General features: G+C 41.9%; 1 protein-coding gene across 5 annotated transcripts in view; it reads right to left on the reverse strand.

Annotated features, from left to right (window-relative positions):
- The window catches only part of SORCS1 (sortilin related VPS10 domain containing receptor 1), a 507,743-nt gene extending 481,914 nt beyond the window's left edge, over nucleotides 1–25,829 (reverse strand). For 3 of the 5 annotated variants that reach the window (XM_045040656.1, XM_019813798.3, XM_023240900.2), the window contains exon 1: nucleotides 25,050–25,829. In XM_045040656.1, the coding sequence (XP_044896591.1) occupies nucleotides 25,050–25,607 (558 nt within the window). In that variant the 5' untranslated portion in view covers nucleotides 25,608–25,829. The remainder of the gene's footprint in view (nucleotides 1–25,049) is intronic. The other 2 variants (XM_023240902.2, XM_023240901.2) reach the window with 1 other exon arrangement.
- Nucleotides 25,830–26,258: the final 429 nt, after the last annotated feature.

Genomic DNA, 26,258 nt, shown 5'->3' on the forward strand with positions numbered 1-26,258 from the left:
GACTTTCCATTTAAATCAAAGAACATATTTGAAGCAACAATCATGTGCCGGGCTCCTGAGAAGCACAAATCTTAATGCCTCTATTTGCTCCACACTTTGTACTGTCCTTCAATACAGACTGACCCTCAGGAAGAGGCCAGATGAGAGTTCATTGCTGTTAAGATTTAGTTCTAGAGCCAAAAGTATTCCTTCTCTAGACTTTCCATTCATTTCCTTTTCTCAAGCCGTACAAGATGTAGCTTTGTGTGAGACAGAAATTCCTTTGGTGCCAAACACATGAGGGTAAACAAAATCCATCTCCCCTGGCAAAGTTTCTCCAATCTAATTTGTGTAATTACCTATCTCCCTAATGATGTGCTTGTTTACAGATTAAAGCTATGAATCTAAGCACAGAAATAAGATTAAATCTTATGAATTAAATTCTCATTTGCTTAAATCATCTGGATATTCTTTCTTTCTTTAAAAGACATTGCAGGTAAAAAGGAGGACATTTAAGTTGCTGCTTCTGGAAAGACACACACAAACATAATTTTGAAAATCAGAAACCAAGCAGAAGTGTACTCTTAGTTTTAGCCTTGTTGATATAAGATGAGCTTATTTGGAAAGTCTGGGGGTGTTTGGAGGGGGAACCAAAACAAAATATAGTTTCCATTATCGTTTGTCTTTCTAAAATCTTTCCAAATAAATTAAGGACACCACGGTCTTCCCTTGAAATCAGTTGGTGATTTAGCAGTGAACTCCTAGTAAATCCTAGGGGACACAAAGGAGAGAACAAGAAGGAGAGAGGGAGAGAAAGAGAAAAGGAAAGATAGAGGAGGAAAATGGAAAGTAGATCCTTTAAGGTACAGTCAGGCCTTACACATATACACCAAGATTTAGGAGTTCGCCAAGCCTGTGTGCACAAGGCTGTTCCACTGCCACATGACTGCCATGATGTAAGCCACGCTCCAGAAGACAAAACGTAACCAATCCACGTGCATTAGTCCTTCAGCAGGACTTTTTATTTTTTTATTTTTTTCAACGGTTTTATTTATTTTTGGGACAGAGAGAGACAGAGCATGAACGGGGGAGGGGCAGAGAGAGAGGGAGACACAGAATCGGAAACAGGCTCCAGGCTCTGAGCCATCAGCCCAGAGCCTGACGCGGGGCTCGAACTCACGGATCGCGAGATCGTGACCTGGCTGAAGTCGGACGCTTAACCGACTGCGCCACCCAGGCACCCCTCAGCAGGACTTTTTAAAAAATATTTCCAGTGATATCACAGTCCTTTCTGAGAAACATAGAGTCACCAAAACATAATAATAATAGCTCAGAAATAAAGCTAAAAATTATAACTGGTAGGTATTCAGAACCTCCACACAGCTAACCAAGCGCAAAGTGCTTCACGTATGTTCTCCCATTTGTCTCTCACAACACTTCCGTGGGGTCGCCATTATCAGCCCCTCTTTATGAAGAAACTGAGGTCTAAATTGCTTAAGTGATCTGTTCAAGGTCACCTGGCTGGCAAAAAGTGGACCCAAGACGCAAACCGATGTTTATGGGCCTGTGGATTCTCTGAACCACTGCATTCCACTCCAGGATATAAACAAAGATCATGCTGAGGCAGCCTTCAAATTAATCCGGCAGTAAAACAAACTCAGTCTTGATCTAATAGTCATCCACAATTTTCACTTGCCTGACATCTGAAAAGAGAATAAGCCTATGGCTGTGTTTATCTGAACACGTACTATCTCAAACTTCGGCAACCAAATTTCCTCATGAAATCTATGAAGCTACATTTGCTACCCTCACAATTGTCTCACACATGTGGATTCCAGCAACACAGGTTTTCAAAGAAGACTTTAAAAGTATGCTATGTTAAGAAGCTTACCACCTATGTTTTCTTCTAAGAGTTTTATGGTTTCTGGTCTTACATTCAAGTCTTCAATCCATTTCGAGTTGACCACATAGCGGGACACTTTCATTCTTTTCTACAAGGCTGTCCAGTTTTCCCAAACCATTTATTGAAGAGACTGTCCTTTCTCCTTTGTATATTCTTGCTTCCTTTGTGATAAGTTAATTGACCATATTCCTGTGAGTTTATTTCTGAGCTCTGCATTCTGTTCCATTGATCTATGTGTTTGTTTTTATGTCAGTACTTTGATGTTTTAATTACTATAACTTTGTAATATATTTTTTTTCAGCAGACTCCAAAATAAACACTATGGACCACATCAACTTAAAAAGCTTCTGCACAGTGAAGAAAATCATCAACAAAATTAAAAGGGCAACTTTCTGAATAGGAGAAGACACTTGTAAATCCGGTATCTGTAAAGGGGCAAATATCCAAGATATATAAATAACTCAAACAACTCAATAACAACAGAAACCCATGCAGTCAAAAATGGGCAGGGATCCAAATACACATTTTTCCAAAGAAAACATAGAGATGGCCAACAGACACATGACAAGATGTTCAACATCACTCATCATCAAGGAAATGCAAATCAAAACCACAATAAGATATTACTTCATACCTGTCATAATGGCTTATAATCAAAAAGACAAGTGATAACAAGCACTATTGCGAGAGGTTGTAGAGAAAAGGGAACCCTTGTACACTGTTGGCAGGAATGTAAATGGGTTACACTATGGAAAATAGTATGGAACTTCCTTAAACATTTAAAAGTAGAACTACCATATGATTCAGTTATTCCACTTTTGAATATTTATCTGAATAAAAGAAAAATGCTAATTTGAAAAGATATATACAACCCTATGTTAACTGCACCATTATTTACAATAGCCAATATATGGAAACAAACCTAAGTGCCCAAGACCGGATGAATGGATAAGGAAACTGTGATACATACGCAAACACATGCGCATGCACACACACACACACACACACACACACACACACACACAGGAATATTTTTTGGCCAGAAATAAAGAAAGAAAGCTTGTCATTTATGACAACATGGATGGACCTTGAGGGTATCATGTTAAGTGCAATAAGTCAGATAAAGACAAATATCTAAGGTTTCACTTATTTGTGGAATCTAAAATAAAAAACAAAACAAAATTTGGAGATTCAGAAAACAGATTGGTGATTATCGCAGTGGAAGGGAGTTTGGAGCTGGGCAAAAAGGTTAAAGGGCGCCAATTTTATTCAACAAATGGCCATCAGACTTCTTGTCGTTACACTCTGTAAGTAGTATATGCAAGTACCAAACTATTATGTTGTATACCTGAAACTAGTATAATATCATACACCAATTTTATCTCAATAAATACATAAATAATATAGATTTTTAAATGTGCTAGGTTAAAAGCTGTGAACATTCAAACTTCTAATTTCACGACATGCAGTTTTACTGTCAGTGATGATTTCACACTATCATTGGTGTGGTTTGCTTCTTTGTGGTTGACTTTTAAGTGTTGAGTTTTCAAATAAGCGAACACACATTTGTTCTTATTGGGCCGTGTTGTCGCAGATGGAGCTAACACTCTGAATATTCTCAGTGAATGCCTATAATGTTGCTTTTTAGGTGAAATCCATGCTACAACTGCTTTTAATAGAAAATTCTTCGGTTAGAAAAGTCTGCTGTATCTTCAACCTTTGTGATCGAGAAAAAATATATACGCACATATATACGTATTCCTGCAACAAACCGTTTTCAAGACATCTATAGTTACAACCTCTCCAAAGGTCTTTCAATGTCCCAGCAGCTAACATATATTGTACTTAGTTTGGACCGGCATTGTGTAAAAGTCTTTACACACATGACCTCTTGCGAGACTCAGGTAAATCCTTTTAGGTGCATGCAATATTAGTTTCATTTTGTGGGTTAAGAAACTCTCTTAGACAAATTAAATGACCTACCCGACGTTGCCCAACTAGGAAATGGCAGAACCAAGAATCCAAACTTAGTCTTTATCCTACATATAGACTACTAGTGTTTTGAATCCTTTGAAAAAACAAAAGCATCCACTCTGAAGTCCTTCACAGTATATATAGTTCAGTTTCCACAGCCCTGAGATTTCTTAACTGTAAAATGAGGGCATCAGAAGAAATGATCTCAGAGATCTTTCCTCTTCATGAGGGACCCAACATTTAACAACACTCAATTACCAAAATCAGACTGGTGGAAAAGCAAGGAATGGAAGTGTCCAGCAAAATCCCCACGTGCACTCAAATTCAGCTCCTAAGAATCTGTACTGAGCATCTTTTGGTCAAACTTTCATCTTGGCCAGTTTTCCAGAGATGGACATCATGGAGGGGAGGGGCACACACACATTATTCAACATTAGAACAAATTAAAATTATTACTGTCTCCTCTAGGTAAAAACATAAACTTCAACATTTCCTCCCTGAGCCAACTGTTATCACTGTTACAATTCTCCAAGCCAGAACAAACTGAGAAAGTATGTGGTGTGTTCAACAGGGATTATTGGACTGCTCTTCTAGAAGGTGGTAGTTACGTAATGCAGACTTGCTTTGGGGCAGTGCTCTGATCATTAACTCAAAATTGCCCCTAGCTCTTCATCATATAATGCGAAGTTATTATTACTGTTTCTTGTCTGTGTGCATGCAGAAGTCTTAGGTAGTGTGGAGTGGTAACGGGGATTGGGCCGAGGAATCCCGTGGGCTCCTAGTTAAGGGAATTAATTGGGTCTATTTTAGAGGCTGGCTGTAGCAAAGAGGAGTTTTTTTGCCTTTGATCACAACTCCCCAGATGCCTGGCTTCATGCTGAACATAGGAGCTTCCCCAGTACAGTCCCCAGTGGTGGGTCCTGCACTCAGGGAGCTATGCTGAGGCAGCAGTGTCATTTTCTGTCCTCAACACCATTCCATTGAATTCACTGAACACAGCACGATAAAAAATACCAGCGTTCACCTTCTTAAAAAATAGCCCCATTCTTCCCCCCCCTCCCCCCCCCCCCGCCGACTTGCAACACAGTTCTTGCTAACTTAACACACTTAAATAAAGCTCCTTTATTCTAAGGAGATGGAAAAGATGGTGGAGGGAAAGAGATAGGGCACCTTATATTATCCTCTCCTGCTTTAGTCTTCCAAAGCTTTCCTGTTCAGTTTTGGAAAAATGGATCCTGGGGTAGCCCTCTCATTTGCTGCCTCCCAGGGGCATTCTCCATTTTCCTGTGCTGTTCAAATGCAGCAGAGGTTTGGGAGGAAGAAAGATATTAAAATGTGAGTCCAGGCAATACGGGCTGTAGGAGAGCTCCCATTGGGGATTGCTTTCACGAATCCTACTGGAGATTGTGTGGGAAGCTTGAATTTTGTGGCATAGAGAACCCGCACTGCAAGAAGCAGCTGAAACCATTGTGCTATTCCTATATAAACACATCTAACCATGCTCAGAAAGAAGAAGGCATTTTAAACTGTCTTGATTAACTGACATTTCTCAAGCACTACTGTGAGAAGGGCACTGCATTAGGCATGGGGACAAGAGGAAAACAGGTGTCATCTGTTAGTTAAAGCTACTTAAAATTAATTTGAATATTTATTAAACACCTCCTATATGTTTAGCAGATTCATCCATAGCATATATTTATACACCATTTGTGTAGTGATCTATATTAAAATGTTTGAGCATGGTTCCAATCCATACTGTCTATCCCTACAAAGTCCTCTCAACCATTAGTGATTCAGTGTAAATTCCAGTTTCAAATGTGGCTTCTCTCCCAGCTCTTCCTAAATACCACTTCAAATCCTTCTTATTACTAGATCATAGGTAGGATAACATTTATAGGTCCATAAAATGGACAAGACCTTTGCTATTGTCCAGTCTGGCATTTCCATTTGGCAAAAGAGAAAATAAGCCCCCAAAACTAAAATGACTCATGTTAGGTACCCCAAAAATTTGTGATGGAACTAGGGCCACACCTGGACATTCTGAATCCTACCACAGGCCTCCTTCTAGCTAGTTTCTGCCAATGCTGAGGCAATGTATGTTTCCAAAGGTGAAGACTTAAGTATATAACAAAAGATATTACTAACTGATCACACACATTTTGTGACACGCTGTGTGCATTGGCCCTGCCCTCTGCAGTGTTATCTTAAAGAGGACGTGTGAAAATCACAGGGCACAGTCAGGCACTCAGCTGCTCATACTATGCCTCACAAATGGGCTCAATGGACAAATGAATTCTATAAGTCACTTTCTAACCAGCCCCTCTTTTTCCAATGTTTTGTCCATCCAATTCATTGTCACCGTATTTATTCTTCCAAACTTAAATGCTGATCACGTCACTCCCAAATACATTCAGAACAAAGCCCAAATTCTCCAGTTTGGTTTGCAAGGCCCTTCAGGTTATGACGACAGTTTGCTTCTCTAGCCTTATCTCCTTCCCCAGCCTCCCACACAGTGCTAGTGGCCCTCCCTTCCATTCATGGGCTGTTCCCTCTCGTGCCTCTGACTTGCCACATGTACCAGTCCTTCCGTGAGGAGCATATTTTCTTCACTGCTTCAGCTGAAAATTCCTATTTATCCTTTTTATTTACCAGAGACATGATATGTTACCTCTTCTTGAAAGTCTTTGCTGATGTCATCACCTCACTCACCCCCTTCTGTCTAGATTCTTCTCTGTAAGTACCTGTGTATTACACATACCAAAAGAATTTTAACCATTTATTTCCCCCATAGAGGGCCAGCCACTTGAGAGGAAGACTACTTCTGTATTCCCAGCCGTATCAGAAAATTAAGCATATGGTAAGGTTTCCCTGATGCTACAAAAAAGGCAAAGAATTAGTAGATATAAAACAAAACCAGGAGGCAACACAGTCCATGTTTTCAACTACAACACTCTCTTCCTCTTAGTAAGTCTTTACTGACCACCAATGATATTCCTGAGAATCAGAATGGTCGGCTACAGAGCTAGGCACATGTTGACCCTATCTCATCATATAAAGGGATATACCCATTTGGAACACTGTCTGAGTTTAAAGAGAGCATAATCCTACAGCTAACTTGTCCCTGCCAAACAAATAAGAGCCCTTGGCCTTGCCTAGGTGGGCACTCAGCAGTGAGTGGCTGAAGCCTACGTCAAGAGCTAGGTTCAGCACTGCCTCACAGAGAACAGCTCCCCCTGCTGAGTTCCTCCACATTCCTCTCACCCTTCAGCATAGTGTTGTGTGTAGGTGTGGTCACAATTTTTGAGGAACAATAGCCTCACAAAAGGGACAAAGGCATTTTGCATTCAGTCTCTTGCCCACATTCTGTACATGATTATAAGGATATATGTGTAACGAATAACCACACCACCTCTTGAAAAAGAGCAAAACAAAAAGAAATGGTTATTTCAATATGCCACGACTCTCTGTAGTGCTTCTTTTAAAGAATTAAGTTATCAGGGTGCATGGTGTTATTTAATCTACCTCCCTCTTCAGCCAGGCGGTGATAGTCTCTATCTTCCCGTGGATAAGGGGGAGGTATGAAAGCATTCTGATTTCTCTGCTCATATCCATCCCAAAACAATGTGATAAACACCAATGTGGGTGGGAGGTGGTGTTAAAACATGGGCAAGCAATGAATAAAGCAGATTGTTTGGTAGGAAAATCTTGGGCAAACACATTAGGCATTTCTGGATGGCACAAGATATTTAAACTACCAGGAATAGTGAAGTGAAAGTTGCTGAATTAAATCACCTACAGAAGTAAATGAGGAGACTGGAGAGAGGCCAGAAACTAGCAACTTATGGGAAGGAAACATTTTGTCAGTCATCCCAGACGGGCACATTGCAGAAATGGTCTTGTCTAAAGGATGCAAAACCCATTTACTATCCTGGTTTTCTGTCTCAATTGCAGTCGAAATATTGCATTTTAAGATACACTGTCCAACACAAAATCACTGTGCAGGAAAATTAAGTAGCCCACACCAAGTGTTTTAACAAAGAAAGAGAATAGGTCTTAATTAGAAACTCAGGATTTTGCAAGCAATTTAGCATAAATAAAATGCAAGCAGGCCTAAAAATAAGGAAATCCATTAAAGACACACAAAAAAGTTAGCTATAGGGTAGTTTTAATAATAAATCAAGGTCAGACCGTTCAAATGTGTCCTGATTGAATTAAGGCGACTTAGGTGTTAGGTTGAAATACAGCAGTTGCATACAACACAATCTAGTTTAAATGGCCCCTGATTTAGAGAAAGAAATCAAGGACTCCTTCTTAAATAGAAAGGATCATTTCCACATAAGAAAAGGAACTGCTGTAAGAAAGAATCCCAAATTATTTGTTAAATAAATGTCACTTTAGCTCTACTTTTAACTAAGTGCTATAGCTGCATTTGAAATAGTTTTATAATTTTTCTCCATCTATAGAGAAAATCTTTGCTTAATCATATAGCAGGGGCAAGCATTTTTGTTTTCATAGAAAATCCGCCGTATGTTTTTTTTATCTACCTACATAATAGAATTGGCTGCAAAGTTGAAAAACAAAGCAGAGACACTGAATGAGACACTGTCCAGCTCTATGTAGAGGTATGGCTGATGGTTTAGATATAAAGGCAGAAGCAGAGATGTGTATTATAAATGTCCTTCATTTATACACTAATTTGCCAAAGCCCGTGACAAAGAGAACCCCCAAGTGTTTATATCCCTTTAGACAAAGATTTCTGTGAGTATATTATTTTAACCATGACAACCAGAACTCTACCTGTTGCCTGTCAATGTTTAAAAAATGTTTTCCTAGATATTTTTTTTTTCAATTAACTCCTGAGGAATGCGTAAGCTTTGGGAGTTCTGAAAAGGAGTCTTGGATCATAATCTCTCCACAGAGAGTACATGGATGGGCCACCAATCTCTAAGCTCCTAGAGGGTCAAAACTCTGCTGGTTTAATCACAAACAAATTCCCAGTGTCTGGCATATGCCTGATGTGTATTAGGCACTTAATAATGATTTACTACATGAACAAATTGAATTTACCAAAAAGATGAAATGTTCTAGCGTTCCAAATGTCACGAATGGATGCCATGAATATAATGTCAGAACTGAGCTTTTTAGACCATAACTATCTGGATTAAAATCCCAATTCTACCTTTTGCTATCCTAGTGACCTTGGGTAGGTTATTTACCCTCCCGTTTTTCAGTTTCTTAATTCTAAAATGAGGATAATAGCAATGCCTACTTTCTATAGCTGACACGTGTATTACCAAGAATAGCACCTGGCACACTGCAAACCCCTCATAAGTGTTGACTATTATTTTATCAACTATTGTCTAAGATCTCAATACGTAGGAGTCCTTACCCACCTTTAATTGAATTCCCACTCTGTCCAAACTCACTTGGGAAATCCACCAACCTTCAAGGTACCCTTTCAGGTAAATGTGCCTGAAAAAAACATGTCCATTTAATCCATAATTCTTTTCTCATTGTCATGGTGCTCTTGGTTCAGTCCATTATCACAAATGCAATTTTATCTCTCACAATGCAATATGTCTTCACCATTTCTCAAATGCTCTGGCTTTGCTGATACTTCTGTTATCATGGGGGCTGGTTTTCAATCCAGCTCCTTAAATTAGGAGCATGAAGTTATTTTCTCCCTCAGGCCCGAGGCAATGCTAGCCCCTACCAGCCATCAGCACATCTTGGCAGCTAGAACATCAGACTTCATTAAGACACATCCTTACCCTTCATGATAGAAGGATGCTGTAACTCCAACATAACTTGATTTATTTGATTTGAATTTATGTTTTCCCTCTCAATCTCTCCCTCCCTCCCACCCACCCTTCCTCTATCTGTTTCTATGTCTCTCTCTGTCTTTCTGTATAATTTTGGGTCATTTTATTAGAACTATTTGCATGAGGCAATCCAGATAGTTTATATTTCATGAATCAGGACAGTGAAAAATATCCAGACAGCCTATCATTACAGTGTCTCAATGCTGACCAGTAACCTTCTTTATTAAAGAAAGCCAATGAAATGATCCGATACTGCTTTAGTGTTCTGATATTTTAATGTACACTTATCAAGTACCTCCTGTGGACCAACTACAAGAATAAAAAATGAATAGAATGGAGCCTTGTCACATTGACTAGAATCTAAGACAGTGCTTGGAGAGAGGCATAAAGAGAGTAACTTGGTACATAAGATCTCTTCTTATAAGATGCAGGTATCTCAATACTTCTTGGAAGTATTGTGGAAACTCTCAGAAAGCAGATGATAGCCAAGCAATGACTTAAAGAATGAAATGGACTTAACTAGGCAGAAAGAAAGCTGATTAACTTTCTTTCTTTCTCTTTTTCATGGATGATTAAGTTTCTAAGCAGAGGAAGTAGTATGAGCAAAGGGACAGGAACAGAGAACGAAAGGTCTGCATTGGCAGTGAGAATTTGCAGTGGCTAAGAGTATGTTCGCCTTTGAGGCAGGAAAGAGAGGGTCAAAGGACGATCTTCAAGTTAGTATGCAGGTAACAATTTCGGTATTTTCATTGTGCCTCACTGCTTATATTCTCTCCAATCTCCTAAATCAAACAATGGCAAACCTTTCTCAAAAAGGGTAAGAGGATAAATACTTTAGACATTATGAGTTATACAATCTGTCACAACTACTCAACTTTGTCATTTTTGCCCCAAAGCAGCCATCAAAAATACGTAAATGAATGAGGATGGTTGTGTTCCAATAAAATTTTATATCAAATTATTTTCAGGTGTCATGACCCATCATTATTTTTATTTCTCTTAGCCACTTAAAAATGTAAAAACATATAAAAAATAATAAAAACGTAAAAACATTTTTGTGGGTCATATACAAACAAGTGTTAGGCCAATTTGGTACACAGGTCATAGTTGGCTAACCCCTGCCTTAAATAAACTACCTCAAATCCCACATGCAAAAGAAAGATAAACTAATGCCTCTCCCTAAAATGGTAATATAACCGTTGCTTCTTTACAGATATTTTCAAGACCTACATTTAGGTTGAGTGAGAGGCAGTTGGGCACTTCCATACTTGATGAGCTTTTAAAGCAAATACGATTTTTCCTTTTCCTTTCCCTAAGATTTTAATCTAACTTAAATGAATATCAAGGAGAGTCTAATATAGGAAATGAGCCTTAGGTAATTGGCAGAGAACTTGTCTTAGTCCATTCAGGATGCTACAAAAAAAATACCATAGACTGATGGCTTATGAACAGCAGACATTTCTTTCCCACAGCTCTGGAGTCCAGGGAGTTTAGGACCCAAACACCATAAAATCCAGTTTCTGGTGAGGGTCCACTTCCAGGTTCCACAAATGGCATCTTCTTGCTGTGTCCTCACAAGGTAGAAAGGGTAAGGGAGTTTCTTAGATCACTTTTATTAAGGCACTAATCTCCATTCATTGGGGTTCCATCCTTATGACCTATTTGCCTCCCAAAGGCCCCACCTCCTACCGCCATCACTTTGGGGTTACATATCAACATATGAATCTGAGGGTAGGGGGTGGGCAAGGTTGCATTCAGACCAGGGTAGAGTTCATCTTATTCTTTGAGGATGGTCATTTATATGTCTCAGAGTATATTTACGCATAGCTAAAAAGCTCATTCTCAAGTCATTTCTGCCTGAAAAGGATGAAATTCCTGAGTCATTGAATCTACTACAGCACAAAAGCTGGGTCAAGATTCCTAAGTCACAATACTCCAAAGCCAGATCTGGACCTTGTAACATCATCTCAAAGCTCAGTGTGACTGAAAATTCAATGCACAGAGATGGTGGAACTCAAAGGCTATGGAAACATCTCTTCAATTGATCATGGGCTCGTGATCCAGTTCTGAGTGCACACGTTTTCTGTATCTCTGGCCACTCTGTGGCCTTCTCTTACTGCCTTGAGTCATACTGCAATCTTAAGTGGTGATCATCCAACTCATCCTAATGCACCCAGTTCCCCATATTGATTTGGGAAGCATGTCCAAGAGAATGACATGAACACCAACTTTTAACTCTTTAAAAGCAGAAACATATACAATAACCTTGAAAAAATTCCATCATTTCTTAACCAAATTCTGTGAATAGAAAAGACAGAAATACCTTGAATCTGTGTGTGTATGTATGTATGCATCTGTACACATTTATGTCAAGCATACGTGGGTACACAAAGATTCAGGGGAAAAACTTTCCTCTTTTGGAAAATCAAGTTCCTCTGGTCAGGGTGAGGCCAAGCACTTAACAGACATTTTAAACTGGGGAGTCTAATCTGATATTTAAACATACCATGAGCCTAGGTTCCAAATAACTTGGACACTGAGATGATGGAGAAAGACAGTGCCATTCCTGTCACAGCTTGTTGACCACACTAGCAATCTAAAATGAATCCAAGACCTAAGATTTGGGGAGTTTAAAAGAGTTAGGAGTGGCCTATTCTGTCTGCAAAACTCCTCATGTTGTGTAAAGACCAGCTTAAATGTCACCTCCCTTTAAAGCCTTGCTTCCCACTCTCAGAAAGAATTAGTTGTTCCCCACTCATCTTTGCTCCCATAGCACTTTGCACAAAGCTCTATTACAGCTATTATGCACTTATCATACTAAATTGCAATTTATCTGTTTATGTGCCTGTCTACTTCCACCAGAATATGCGCCCTCAAGGTCAAAGGGCAGGTCTTATTCAGCTCTGCATTCTCAGACTCAGCACAGCGCTGACACAACAACCACTTAAAACATGTTTTAGTATTTTTATTATTAAAGAAATGCATGCCCCTGTTAAAAATTCAAAACAGCACATACTGGTATAAAAGGAAAAGTTACAAGTTGCCTTTCTGCCATCCAGACCATCAGTTCCATCTCCCACAAGAAAGCACTCTTAAGACATGCTTAAAAGTGCATAAATACTACACACACCCCTTCTACCCCACACCCAGCCAACCAACACGAGTGGTTCTCAAAGCTACCACACACATAAGATTGACTGCGTCTGCCGGCAACATGACAGGGCTGGGTATGGACCCCCCAGAGCAAAGGCCAGGGAAGTGCTGTTGCCAAAGGACAATGGTACCATGAGACTAGGACTCAGTTCTGTTCTGCATTCTTGATGAGCTGACAGTGAGTTCTCTCCACTCACTGGTATGTTTCCTATTTCACCTCTCACTTTATTTCTGTGATTTACTCCACGCTTCCACGTCTCTGTTACAAATCTTTGTCTCTCCATCTGCTTTTCTCTGTCTCTGGTCTGTCTCTTGCCTCACCTTCTCTTTATCCTCCTCTTTCTTGGTCTACCTCTGCTGTCTCTGTCTTTCTCTCTGTCTCTCTCTCTCTCTCTTATTCTTTCTATCTCTCAGCTTCCACTGTCTCTCTTCGGTTTCTTTTTCTTTGTTCTGGAGATGTTCTTCCATTCAGCTCTCACAATCAGTAAGTATCCTTACAGCAATATCTAATATTCCACTTTTGAGAGTAGAGACTTAAGTGTAGTACATCAGTGTTTAAGCAGTTGTGAGCATATGGGATGCACACATTTATTATGTATGCGCTCATGTGTACATATATGATTTAGAGATGGAGACTAAGCTCAAGACAGAGACAAAGATTCAAAATGGAATGCATGTTCTTTTAATGGGAACTGAAGCTACTACAATTTCTGGAAGGGGTTGTCAGTTTGGTGAAATGGCCTCAGATCTCTCTTTCTGGGATCAGCAAAGGGGAAGGTAAACAAAAGACCCACAGGCCCCTGCTGCTGCTCACCAGGAAGAGAGACACGGAGTGATCTTTCTGCTTTGCAAAAACCCTGGGCACTCGCTCTCTCCCAACAATAGCGATTGGAAGCAAATCAGGCAACTTGAACGTGGGCTCTTTGTTTAGTTCAGTTGCCTGGAATTCAGTTCTAATGAGGCCAAGTTCAAAATCTCCTTTGCTCACTCTTATGTTTCTCATTTTTCAAGTAACTTTTAAAAGTAACTCAAGCGATATATATTTATTGAGAAACAACAGCATAACTATGGACAAACAAAAAGCATCACCTATAAAGCCAACATTCATTATAATCACAGGAAGTGTTTTGAATCATACCTTTCCTCTTTTGTAATGGTATTTTATAGCATACAATAAAAATTTGAAATTATTGAGCTCTTCCATGTTCAGGTATATTTCTAGAGGCTTGAGATATATGAGGGAAATGCATAGACAAAAAACCCCACGGACTTCATGTGTCTTATATTTGTACTATTTTTCAATCTATTTTTCCCTTTCAGGTATTTTGTGGGTGGTTTCCCAATTATATACTTATATATGTATATGTATATGTATATGTATATGTATATGTATATGTATATGTATATACGTGTATATACGTGTATATACACGTATATATATGTATATATATTTACATAAGCAATCTTTTTGTGGCTGAATATTCTACAATACTCGTAAATAAGATCATGGATTGTTTAAGTGAAAAGCCATTTTCCCCAAGGAATAAGCAAACAAAATAGTATAGTTACTAAGGGCTGCTGGCCCCAAAACGTATGACTTTGTGTGCAGATTTCAAGCTGAAAATAATCAAAGTCCAAAAGACTTGGGAAAAATCTTTGACCTTCCCCCTAACTGCCAGAAAGAATCTGGATGGAGGGCCTGTTTCAGGAAGGGTGCTATCACCATAGACAACTACATTGTAATACGAACTAAGTGTGAGAGACAGGGAGGAACCTAGTAAAGCATTTGTTAAAATTCCTCTCTGTATCCTATTGTTTCTACGTGGTTCGGGAAATATTTCCTTTACTAAACATTTGATCTTCTTTATCTTCCTGTAAATTGTCCTCCCCACCCCCTTTCAAGTCTCAGACCCATACCCCTTTCTCTTTAGTTCAGAATGATGTATATATACCATTCTGCTTTACCGTCTTTGGAATTTCATATTTATGTGGATTCCCTACATGTAAGAATAAAATATGATTTTCTCCTGTCATTCTGTCTCCTGTCAATTTAATTCTTAGACAAGAACTCTGAAGGGTAGAGGAAAATTTTTCTATCCCAACAACAGCAAATATTTAGTAAGCAATTTGCAATATTGTGATTTATAATAAATGCATATTTGATCTTCATTTCATCATTGACACCAAATTCTGAAGACTCTCAGAATTTCCTATATGATGAGAGAGATAAAGGTGTCCTTTTTTATGTTAATGAGATGACTGTGGGACCACACCTAAGGATGGGAGCTGGTTGCCAGGAGAACTATCCACCTGATTGGAAGGTTGCGAACTTTTAGTCCCAGTCCCTAACCTCTGAGGAAGGGAGAGGGGCTAGAAGCTGAACTGCTGGCCAATGATTTAATCAATTGTGCCTATGGAATAAAGCCTCTGTAAAACCCAATAGGATAGGGTTCCAAGAGATTCTAGGTTGGTAAACATGTTGAGATTCAGGGAGAGCAGCATGGTCAGAGAGAACACGGAAGCTCTGCTTTTTCCCCAAATCTTGCTCAATGCATTTCTTCCATATGGCTATTTCTGAGTTATATCCTTTTGTAATAAACTGGAAATTTAGTAAGTAAAATGTTTCTCTTGAGTTCTATAAGCTTTTCTAGCAAATTAATCAAACCCAAGGAGAGATTCATTGGAACTTCTAATTTACAGCTAGTTGGTCAAAAGCACAGGTGACACCCTGGGCTGTGAATGGCATCTGAAGTTGGGAGGGGGTGGCAGTCCTGTTGGACTGAGCTCTTCACTGGTGGACTCTGAGGTGCTGCCTCTGGGTACATAGTGCCGAAGCTGAGTTGAATTGTAGGACACCCACCTGTTGTCAGAGTTTTGCTTGTTGGTGTGGAAGCCCCCACACCAACCAACACACACACACACACACACACACACACACACACACACACACACACACACTGGAAATCACGTCCAGACACTTATTACAACTATTATGTGCAAATAGCTGGAGACATTGAGAAGGATGACAAAAGCATAAGACAGGGTCTTGGACTCATTACAAGAAAATGTAGCTGAAATAGAAAAACATAACTGCAGAAACAAGAGTATTATCATGAGCAACATATTAAAAACACCATTTAGTAGGTCATACTTGAGCATTAGTAATACTAGTACTAATACTAACAAAATAGTGATAACATCAATAATGATGATAATAGCTAGCCTTCAATGATTGGTTGCTATCTGCCAGATGCCACTTTCAGCACTTTTGTATCTAGTGTCTCCTTTAACCAGTAAGAAATCATATAAAAAATATAGCGTTATTGTTACCATTTTACAGCTAAGGAAATGAAGGCACAGAATTATAAAGTTCACGGATCTAGCACACAGTGGAGTGGGAACTCAAACCCATAACTAAACATTGTGTTCTAATTAAAATAATGTACTCTTTCAGCCACTGAAGACATGGTTTGCCCGTGGTCATCTGGACATCCAGGAAAGATAACTGCCTAGGATATATTCAGCGATAAAAAACATCACCATCTGGCAAAAAAGCATCATCTTCTTCCTGGGGAATCTGCACTGTCCCCCGTAACTGTCTCTCATTCTCCTAAGGCACCTTGTACCAGGTCTTTCCCACAGGGGTCACAGTTTCCGTGGAGAAGCTGATAAAAAAGCTGTGGGCTCCAGCTCACCACAGGGAAAAGTGAAGCATATTGACACAAGGTTGTACAGACAATGGAAGGGGTTCATAGACCCCAAAACTCACACATGAATTTTAGGAAAATGATTTTCAAGCTTTATAGACTTCCTAAGGGAGTCTGTAAAACATAAAGATTCCTAGTCCCCATCAACAGATGTAAAAGCAGGTCCCATGAGGGCAAGCTCTTTAAGAAATGCTGCCCAAGGTGCCCACAGCTGCCCAGTTTAGAATTCCCCCATCAACTCGGCAAAACCTACGTCAGGGTAAACATGGATACAGATAGATTTCTAAGCAGGTGACAACCATGCCTAAAATAGCCCTTTCTCCCCAATGATTCTTATCAAGAGTGTATTTTGGGAAGTGCTAAGACAAGGGGAAGGCCTATTGCTTTTAACTCCCCTCCCCTCCCCCAAAGACCCTGAAACAGAAGGATCTATGGTCCACAGTTCGGTGTCTCAATAGCCTCTGCTACTCTGGTTAGGGAAAGATGACTAAAGGCATCAATCCATTGGCTTCAGGGCACAACATGATTAGTTGGTAGCTTCTGATAGCATGATTTTTATTAGCAGTTTCTTTAAAAAGTGTACACGTTGTCCATACTTTCACTCAAGGTTCATTAGCCAGCAGGGAGAAGCCAAACAGCACATCCCACACATCCTCCCAGAATAACAAGAAGACACGTTTTAATAACCCCAGGAGAGCCACTCAAGGGGACGGATGGCCCTTGAGGCTTTGATTGAGCTCTGTCATGAAGCAGCTTATTACTAAGTAAAATATATCAGGTTAGTGCCCTGATCAGGATGATATGATAGGGAAAAACTCTGAGGTGGGGTCCTCATGCCAAAAGTTCCCCTACCATCCCTCTGCACTGACTTGTGAAGTTCTTGCTAAAGAAACTCAGAACTAAACCCTTACAGAGAGTCAACGTGATCAAATGGAAAATGCTTTGGAGCCAGAAAGGACAAAATTCCAATTCCAGCTGTGCCACCTTCTAACTGGGTGACCTTGCCCAAGCAAGTTCTTTAGGCCCTGACTTCCACAACTCTAGAATGAGGACAATACCTCATTTGTATTACGGTGGTGGGAAGATGAAGTTAAACAGTGTGATGCTCTAGAAAGTTCTTTCAGGGAAGCTTCTCACAAATTTGGTGGTTATTTATATGATTGTCAAGAGGGGTTTCTGTTATAATCAATATATCTTATCTGGCTATAGAGAGCTATCCCTAGTGTTCAGTGAACTCCCCTTTGCTCCATTCCCCCACCCATGCCCCAAAAGTCATAATAAGCAGTGAAGGCAATAGCTGAGAACTCTGTTATAATCTTTGAGCCAATAAACCCCATCAGTATCAACAGGCACCCTTCAATTTGACTACCGCTGCTCCCAAATGTTGACACATTAGGTTCCCTTGACTGAGATCACACTTACTATTATTTTAAACTACACTTAATCTGTATCAGCCAATTAAAGAGAGGAAGAAGTGGGTATGCCCCTCTTCTCCCTCAAGCTCCTTCTGCAACTAGCCCAGTTGTAAGTAATCTTACCTCTCAAGTCCATTAGCCGTGGAATATGGAGAATGGGTTTTTGCCAGAGACCTTGCTTGCAGAAAGCCCCATCATCTGTCTTTAAGGTCCCCTTTTAAAGGTTTAAACAATGCCATGAGCCTTCTGATGAGGCCACCTGCTCTGAAGCCCAGGACAAATCACTTGAATAGCTGAGCACAAAACTCAGGATCTCCATGGCCAACACCCACACTTCTTCCCACAGTGGAAAACATTATGGACACAGGTGCATAGGCCTCAGATAAACCAAGGGGCTAGGATGTAGCTGTGTTCTAACTCTTGCCTGTGGAAAGCCAGCAGGGGGCCAAGCCAAGAATCAGTCACATGGTGTGGCAAAACACTGTTGACTCTCTTCTTCCACTAACTGACCTGCTTAATAGCAGTGCCTTCATTTCCCTACCTGAGAAATGTAGATGATATTTGTCTTTCTTATCTCATAGGCCCACGGGGAGAAAACCAACTGAGGTAAGGAAAGAAATGTTCCAATCTTTGAAAGCTGAGGCATTTTGCAAAGGAAATGGCTATAAGGGATCTAAAGTGCTGTAACAACATTCAGGAGGGCTATAGAAACAGACACAGTATCTCTTATACACAGGGAAAATTTCATGTAGGATTTCCTACAGAACATTCATGTCCTTTTTCTCTCTACTTACAGTTTAGAAGAGGCTCTGTTCTTTCCTTATGAACTTTGCACAGTAAGGTTCCACTTTGTTTCTTGCCAACCATCTGACTACTCGATCCACCCCACGGAAAAGAGTGTGCATGCCCCTCCAGAGTAACCACTCCACCTCCATGGAGCCCGGCTCCACCTTCCATGTGCCACACTTATTCCCTGCCATCCCTGTTAGCCACTGCACTGACACCGTTTGGCTTGTTTCCTCCCTAGGACACACAGATGCATTCTCCACCCTTTCTAGCCAGAGATACAGAATGGTAATTGAGATATCCACAAAGACAGAACACATATTTTACGTATGTTGAGGGACTTAACATAAGCTGGCAAGGAGCCAAATTAATTTACCCTCTGGGCAGCCTGGTCAGTGATATTTCTGACCAAGGACTTAAACAAAACAAAGGCCTTTACGGAAAACTGTGTGTGGAAAATGTCTATGTAAAAATGAAACAGTGATGACTCCAGCTGAGATCTAAGGTGCCAACAAAGGCAATCGTATCTTTCACGTATCTTTCACAAAGGTAAAGAGTGCATCTTTCAGTGACCACACAGGTTTTATTTTCTTTTGGGGGGGGTTGGAATATACCCAAAGACACTAGAAGATCAATTTGCATATCTTGGCTTAAATCATATTTTTAAAATGATTTCTAAGATTAACACGTCAGTTAAACATAGTTTACATTTAAAGTAGGCTAATTTATTGGAACACACAGGAATATTTACATTTCTACTCTTGACCTTTACTCTTGCTATCCATTCAGTTCAAAATATCCTTGTAATAACCTCCATCTCTTAATAAAAATTTTCTCTACATTTCAAGGTTCACTTGAAGTACCTGCTCCACCAGGAAGTTTGAAGGCCACCCCAGTCAGTAGATGTCTGATTCTCTTCTGAACTCCGATAGCATCCTCTGCCCTCAGTGGGTTCTCAGATTCTGTTACCTCTTCAGAGAACTCTTTAAGTACAAGACGGAAAGCTCCTTGAGGGCAGGGAATAATTACTCCCACCTTTGGGCATCGCTGCACATATATCTGTATTAGAAGTGTCTAACAAATATTAGGACTCAATATATATTTGTAGAATTAAAAGTCAATACGACAGTTTGTGTGAGCTTCTTAGCACAACGCTGCCACATGGCAATCTCTCCTTGGAGGTGAGCAATTTTTATTCTCTTAGATAAATCATTAAAGAATTATTAAATAAACAATTCCATCAGGTTTTGTGCCTTAGTCTAGGAGTTTCTGGGGTCCCTCCATAAAAAGATGTGGATAGAGTTCCAAGATTCAACATTTATGTCATTTTCCTCGAGAAAACCCCATTGAATATATTAGGGGAAACTAAATTCCCAATCTCATATGAAGCAATTTTGTTGTCCAAAGATACAAAGTTCCTTAATGAGAAGATGTGACACAAAAAAAAAAACATAATAAATTAGATTTTGCTGCAAGTCAACATTGAAATGAATGCCTGCTTGTATCTCAAATGTTTTGATTTCCTATGAATGGATACACATATTAACCATGGAAAAAGGAGGAATCATGTGGAACAAAAGGCTTGCTGCTTACAGGTCAAGGGTACAGGTCATTTTGTCACTCATGTGTCCCCAACTCTCCTAGTACACTTAAATGTAGTAGGTGCACAATACGTGCAGGCTGAACAAACTATTAAGTTACTTCTAACCTGTAAGATATTTCCATGGCATTCTAGTCTATCTGCATCATTTTACAGAGGAAGAAATTGAGGCCACATAGGACACATTATGACTACATATCTAGTTTGTGTACACAGTCGGGACTATAACTCAGCATTCTTATCCACCACTGGAGAATTATTTATTAAACTAAAATAACAAGTAGCATTTGTTGAGCACTTACTATGTATCAGCAACTTCATATACATGATATCAACTGTTCAGGAAAAAAGCCTGCAAAAGCTGTACTATCCCCATATTTTAGTTGAGGAAGGCGAAGCTCAAAGAATTTAAGTGTCTTGTTCAAGGCAAAGTGTGGTAAGCAGGAGACCTAACACTCAAACTCCAATCTCTCTGCTTCCAAACCCCCTGCGTCCCGTGTCACACCACATTAACGTTCACTAACAGCACAAAGCACTGATCAGAGAAGGAATTATGTGGGCTTGTTAGAGAGAGCTAAAACCCTTTATCATTTTACTTTAAAAGACAAGCCAAAAAATATGTCTAAATGTACAATCAAATCAAGTGTTTACGTGCAACCTCTCTATAAATCAGATTTAGAAGTAACTTCGAAAAGGAATCTGTTCCTGAAGAACACTAGATCTGAGAGCTGAATGATGGCAGGTTACCTCGTGCTCAATGAATCACCAGGTGCAGATTCCATGTCTCACTAAAGACGAAGAGGTAGGCGGATAAGAGAACGAGCAAATCACTACTTAAGGTAAAGAGTGCAATGTGACAGGCACCTGTTAAAGTCCTTGCTTTTCTACAGATGGAGCTTACAGCTAGGACTGTGCCTTCCTCCACCATCATCTGAAATCCACCCCAAGATAGGATGATTTAAAATTCTGACTCCAAAAGGCCTGTGTGTTTCTGTTCTACCTTAAAGTCTTTAAGACCAGCCATTCTGTGAGGTTGGGAAATCAGCTTACTCAGGGTTCCAGCCCCTATTTGACACTGGCCTTCTGTAACATCTTAGCAATTCATTCAGCTTTCTAGAGCCTCGGTTTTTCTTCTCTATGTAATGAGAATAAGAATATCTCCTCATAGCAGGTCTGTGAAAATTAAGTGAGGTGATGGAAGAGAAGACATGTACCCAAAACCTGACCCAAGTTGGGATTCGGTGTATTCACTAAGGTTCCGTGGTAAATGTCAAGTCCTGGAACAGCTAAAGGCCTCAAGGAGGTACATGGAAATCAACCAGACCATCATGATCTATGACAAATGCAGCATTAAAGTATCAGAATGGCAAAATGTAAGTGAAAGCCTCTGTTAACAAACCTTCTAATACTATTTCCAGGGAGAAAAGGACAAGGCACTAGGCTGAAATATCCAAGTTGACTCCAGCATTAAAATATGAAAAATAGATATTAACACTTGCCATTCACATATTACCTAACAAGGATTTTTATAAGGATTAATAAGCACTTTGAAATTTCTTGGAAATAAGGAATAAATACATGCTTCATCACACATACATATACAGACAAATATATATTTTAACAAACTAAGGATTACTGTATAAATTTAGATCAGGGCACAGCATGCCTAGGATGAGTAGGGTAGGAACAATATGTTCTTGCTTAAGACACCAAGCTCATGACAAATGATTCATCCCCAGCACCTTTCATGCCAAAAGATCCCCCCAGGTGTTCCACCAACTCCAGCAACACTTTCCATCAAGCTAGACGGCAGTGGAGAGGAATCACATCACTCCCACGGATGAGGCAAAACAGTCATGTCTTTACACAACTGCACAAGTCCAACAGCGAGGGGGCAGGAAGAAGGGAAGGAGGCGAGAGAAACATCCAGAATTCCTCACAAGTTTGACAGGCAGCCTATAATTACCACACATTTACACCTTCAAGGCAGGGGTTATTGTGATCAGAAACCCTACTTAGCAAAGGCTTTTAGCTATAGGTCAGACAGATTCAGAGGATGTGTATTGCCTGTGGCCCTGAGCGGGTTGGGGGCGGGCTTAAGGGGGGGTGGCTGACACCTAACCTTGAAGAAAATGAGAACTGCCCAATGTCACCCTCCAGTTTAAATTAGTGTATTTGTTTCCTCTGGGGAGAAATGAAGGGCTGTGAGTTGAGAGTTCCAAACAGGTGTAGTCCTCGACAGTCACAACCCGCTCATGTGTAACCTGGCACGTAATGAGCTGGCATTGCCCCCATTTTAGGGATGAGGAAATTCACACTCACCATGCAATCAACTTGCCAAGAGCAAACCACAAATAAACCAGCATTAGAACCCAAGTCTCCACACTGCTTTTTACATGACAAAGTCGCCCAGAAAAGGTTTTTTTTTTTTTTTATGCCTTCCTTCATTTATTTATTTTTTGTTTGTTTGTTTTTTAAACTTTGTCTCTCCTATGACTCTGGGACAGCTTTATTTTGTGGGACCTGGATAAAGACGATTGCTCTCCCTCTCTCTCTCTCTCTCTCTCTTTCTACACACACACACACACACACACACACACACACACACACACACACTAAAACACCTGTAATTTGTGTGTAAAAAGGCAGGTATGGGGAGCAGAGGGGTTCCTTGCAGAATTAAAAACTTCAAAGGGTAGAAATCTCATTAGCAACAGGGTTTGAGGGCTCAAGTCTTTAATGTGCACCACCTTGATTTCCTACATTATCTCAGATTTCCCTGCATGTTGGCTGTCCAAGCCCTGACCCTCATAAGCCCTACTGTGCTTATAAGCATCATTTAAAAAAAAAAAGAAAAAAGAAAAAGGCTGGCAGTGCTTGGCGCCATTTCTTAAATGGAGTTTAAAATTTGCCAAAGATGTACTTTCCTTTTCCAGCTCTTTCCAAGATCTTTCAAGAGATGAACTAAAGTAGAGGTCTAATGGGTGAGTGATATTTTACAGCTTGAATTACATTAAAAGCCAGAAATATTTTGAGTCCAATGTCCTCCACTTCTTGATTCAACAAGATGTAATATGTTTGATGTGTTTAAAATCTCCCCTTAAAGCCAGAAGCTTTGAGTTAATCATTTAAAGCAGTGTGAAAGTTATTCAATCAGTTTAAGAAGATTCAAGTTCAAATTGGGGGATGAATTTTCATGGTTATGATATGAAAGATATGATAGTTAAGGTAAGAAATGAGGGCAAGGGTCTCCAGAACTTTAACGGAAAGAATTTCAGCTTCAATTATTTGATTAAACCTTTCCTGAGAACTATAGAAAACCATGGCCTCAGTCGTGAGAGCTGAATTGTAGGGAAAACCTTGCTGGTGCTCCCAGGACAGAGACACAAATACAAAATATTGTTTGTCAGGATTTGCCTGGATACAGTTTATATCTATATACTCAAGGAACCCATAATGACAGACTATTGTTTTCAAATGTTCACAACTTTCATTAAAAAGCTGACAATGAGCACAACTCACTGAAGTGGGAAGTTTTCTGGGAAGATTTCTGGCAATGACATCACAACTGAAAACATTTTGAAAGGTACCAGGCTGCACAGAGTGTGCATATTACAAACGCTACAATCTCAATAACCTGATGGAAGCTGAAACTTTGATTTTTTTTCTCGTTTTACTCATCCTTGGTTTTTGTGTTCTTTTCTGCTTCATGGCAGCCTAGAGAACTTTCCACACTTTTAAATTATCTTCAGTTCTTCCCATCAAAGCTAGTTCTTTACTATTTCAGCTCATTGAAGTTTCCCAGGTGGAGTTTAAGCTGGAATAGCTACCCCAGATTCAGAACATGCAGGCTTTTCCAAAAATCGAAAACCTTCCCTGACGTGGCCAAAGGTCCTGGACTGCACCCACTCTCCCTGGTGTCACTCTTCTGGAATCCAGCAATCCCCCTGGTCCCTTCCTAAAGGGAGGGCTGAGTCTTTATTTGTGAGCTTCTCTAGAGGAGGTCAGGCAATGGGGAAGAACAGGGGGTTGTTGTCACTGGGATATATCTGATCTTCCTGGGACTGATCATGCGGGGAGAACAACCACTCATTCACAGGCTGGAAAGCCCCAGCTCTCAAAACACACTGGCTGGTGCTGTTAGAAGATGCTAGAGAGTTCCTGTCCTGAAACTTGCATCCACTTGGTCCCCAGAAACAGAGAATACATTAAGGGCACCTTAGTTTCCACTACGTATCTCTTCCCTTGCGAGGAAGGGGGGTTAGGGGCTTTGCAGAAAAATAAAAAGCTTACGAATAAAGTCTTCTTGATCTGACTTGTGCTCACCCTGAGTCTAGCAAGTAAAGGGAAAGTCACTTAAAAGAATGTCATCCTGCCTGGAAATTTAACCCATTCACCTCCGCATTAACCCCCTCTGTTTGCCTGGGTCTTCAGCTCTGTTACTACACCCATAAGACCAGGAAACAGGTATCTGCCTGCCCTGATTGAAGCTTTGGGGGCGGGGGGAGGGGGTTTGAGAGGACTCTGATGGTGTCGTGGGTCTCCTGGTGGGTGACATTAACTCCTAGGGGAGGTGGGCAGGGAAGACTTTAGTTTGCAGCATCCCTCAAGTACAGAAACCCCGTTTCTCCAAATTCTCCATCAGATCACACAGCCTGCTTTTAACCCTTTCCCCCTGTCACCCCTTGCCCTCAGGCCCCGTCTACTCACGCTGCTGTTGTGGCCGGACCAGTGGACCATGGCTTGGTTGTGTGCTGAGTCGCCCGTCAGCGCGAACGTGGTGCTGGTCAGCCTCAGCTCCTCCATCCGGAAGCGAGTGGCTTTGTCCGGGTCCCGCTCCAGAGTCTCAGGCCCCGGCTGCCCTCCGTCCCTTAGCATTCCCCGGGGGCTCCGGCTCGCGCCCTCTCCGCGGTCTGCCTTCCCCGGTTCCGCTTCACTCCGTCTCCGCCGGCCAGCGCGTGGGGCCATCGCCACGGACGCCGCGGTGCCCGGGGCCCGCTCCAGGGACAGCGCTCGGTCTCCGGGGGCCACCGCGAACAGCGGGCGCCCAAGGAGGGGCAGGGGTGTGGCAGCAGCTCTGCCTCGCGGTCCCCGGCCAACGAAGCCCCCCGGGGTGGCAGCCCGGCGTGGGGCCGAGCCGGGGGGCAGCTGGGGGCAGCAGGAGCCGCCGCCGCAGGCGCCCGGGACGCAGAGGACCAAGAGCCCCGCGCCGGCGAGGAGCGCGCTCAGCCCGGCTGGGGAGCCGCCGCCGGCGCCAACTTTTCCCATCGCGGGAGCGGAGAGCAGCGGAGAGGGGGCCGGAGCGGAGGCGGCGGCGCGGGGCTCTCCGCCGGCGGGCCGTGGAGGGGCGGGCGCTCAGGACCCCAACTCCATCCAAGTTGGGCCGCGGAGGGGGCGGGCGGAGGCGGCGCCGGGCAGGTGGCGGCCGCTTGCCCAGGCTGGGCTGGTGCCGAGCGCGGCTTCGGACCGAGCGAGCCGCCGCCACGCGGGGGTGGAGCTCGACTGAAGTCACGGGCGGAGCGGGCGCTGGCGCGCTGGCGGGCGACGCGGGGGGGGGGGGGAGGGAGGAGGGCGCTGCCGGGGCTCCGGGTGCCGCGTCCCGCTGCCGAGCTGCGCCGCGCGGGTGGCTGCGGGGACTGGATGCGTCGCCGACCCTCCCCTCGGGCTCGCGGGCGCTGCCGCCGCCGCTCACTCGGCGCCCCCGCGGCCGCGGTCTCCGGTCTCCGCGCTGAGCCCGCACGCCCCTCCCGTGGGGGCGGCCAGCCGGAGCTCGCGGAGCGCTCGCTGTGTTGGGGACTTCCTATTCCTGTTTTATTGTTTCTGTCAGTCTCGGCTGCCTTTTCCTCCCCCCGCCCCCCCCACCCCCGGGCTCCTCCAGTTTAGATGTTAAGGCTGGGTGGGCTTCTGGTCCTTGCCTCC

This window comes from Felis catus, chromosome D2 (genome assembly GCF_018350175.1).
Source record: "Felis catus isolate Fca126 chromosome D2, F.catus_Fca126_mat1.0, whole genome shotgun sequence".
NCBI classification, from domain to species: Eukaryota; Metazoa; Chordata; class Mammalia; order Carnivora; family Felidae; genus Felis; species Felis catus.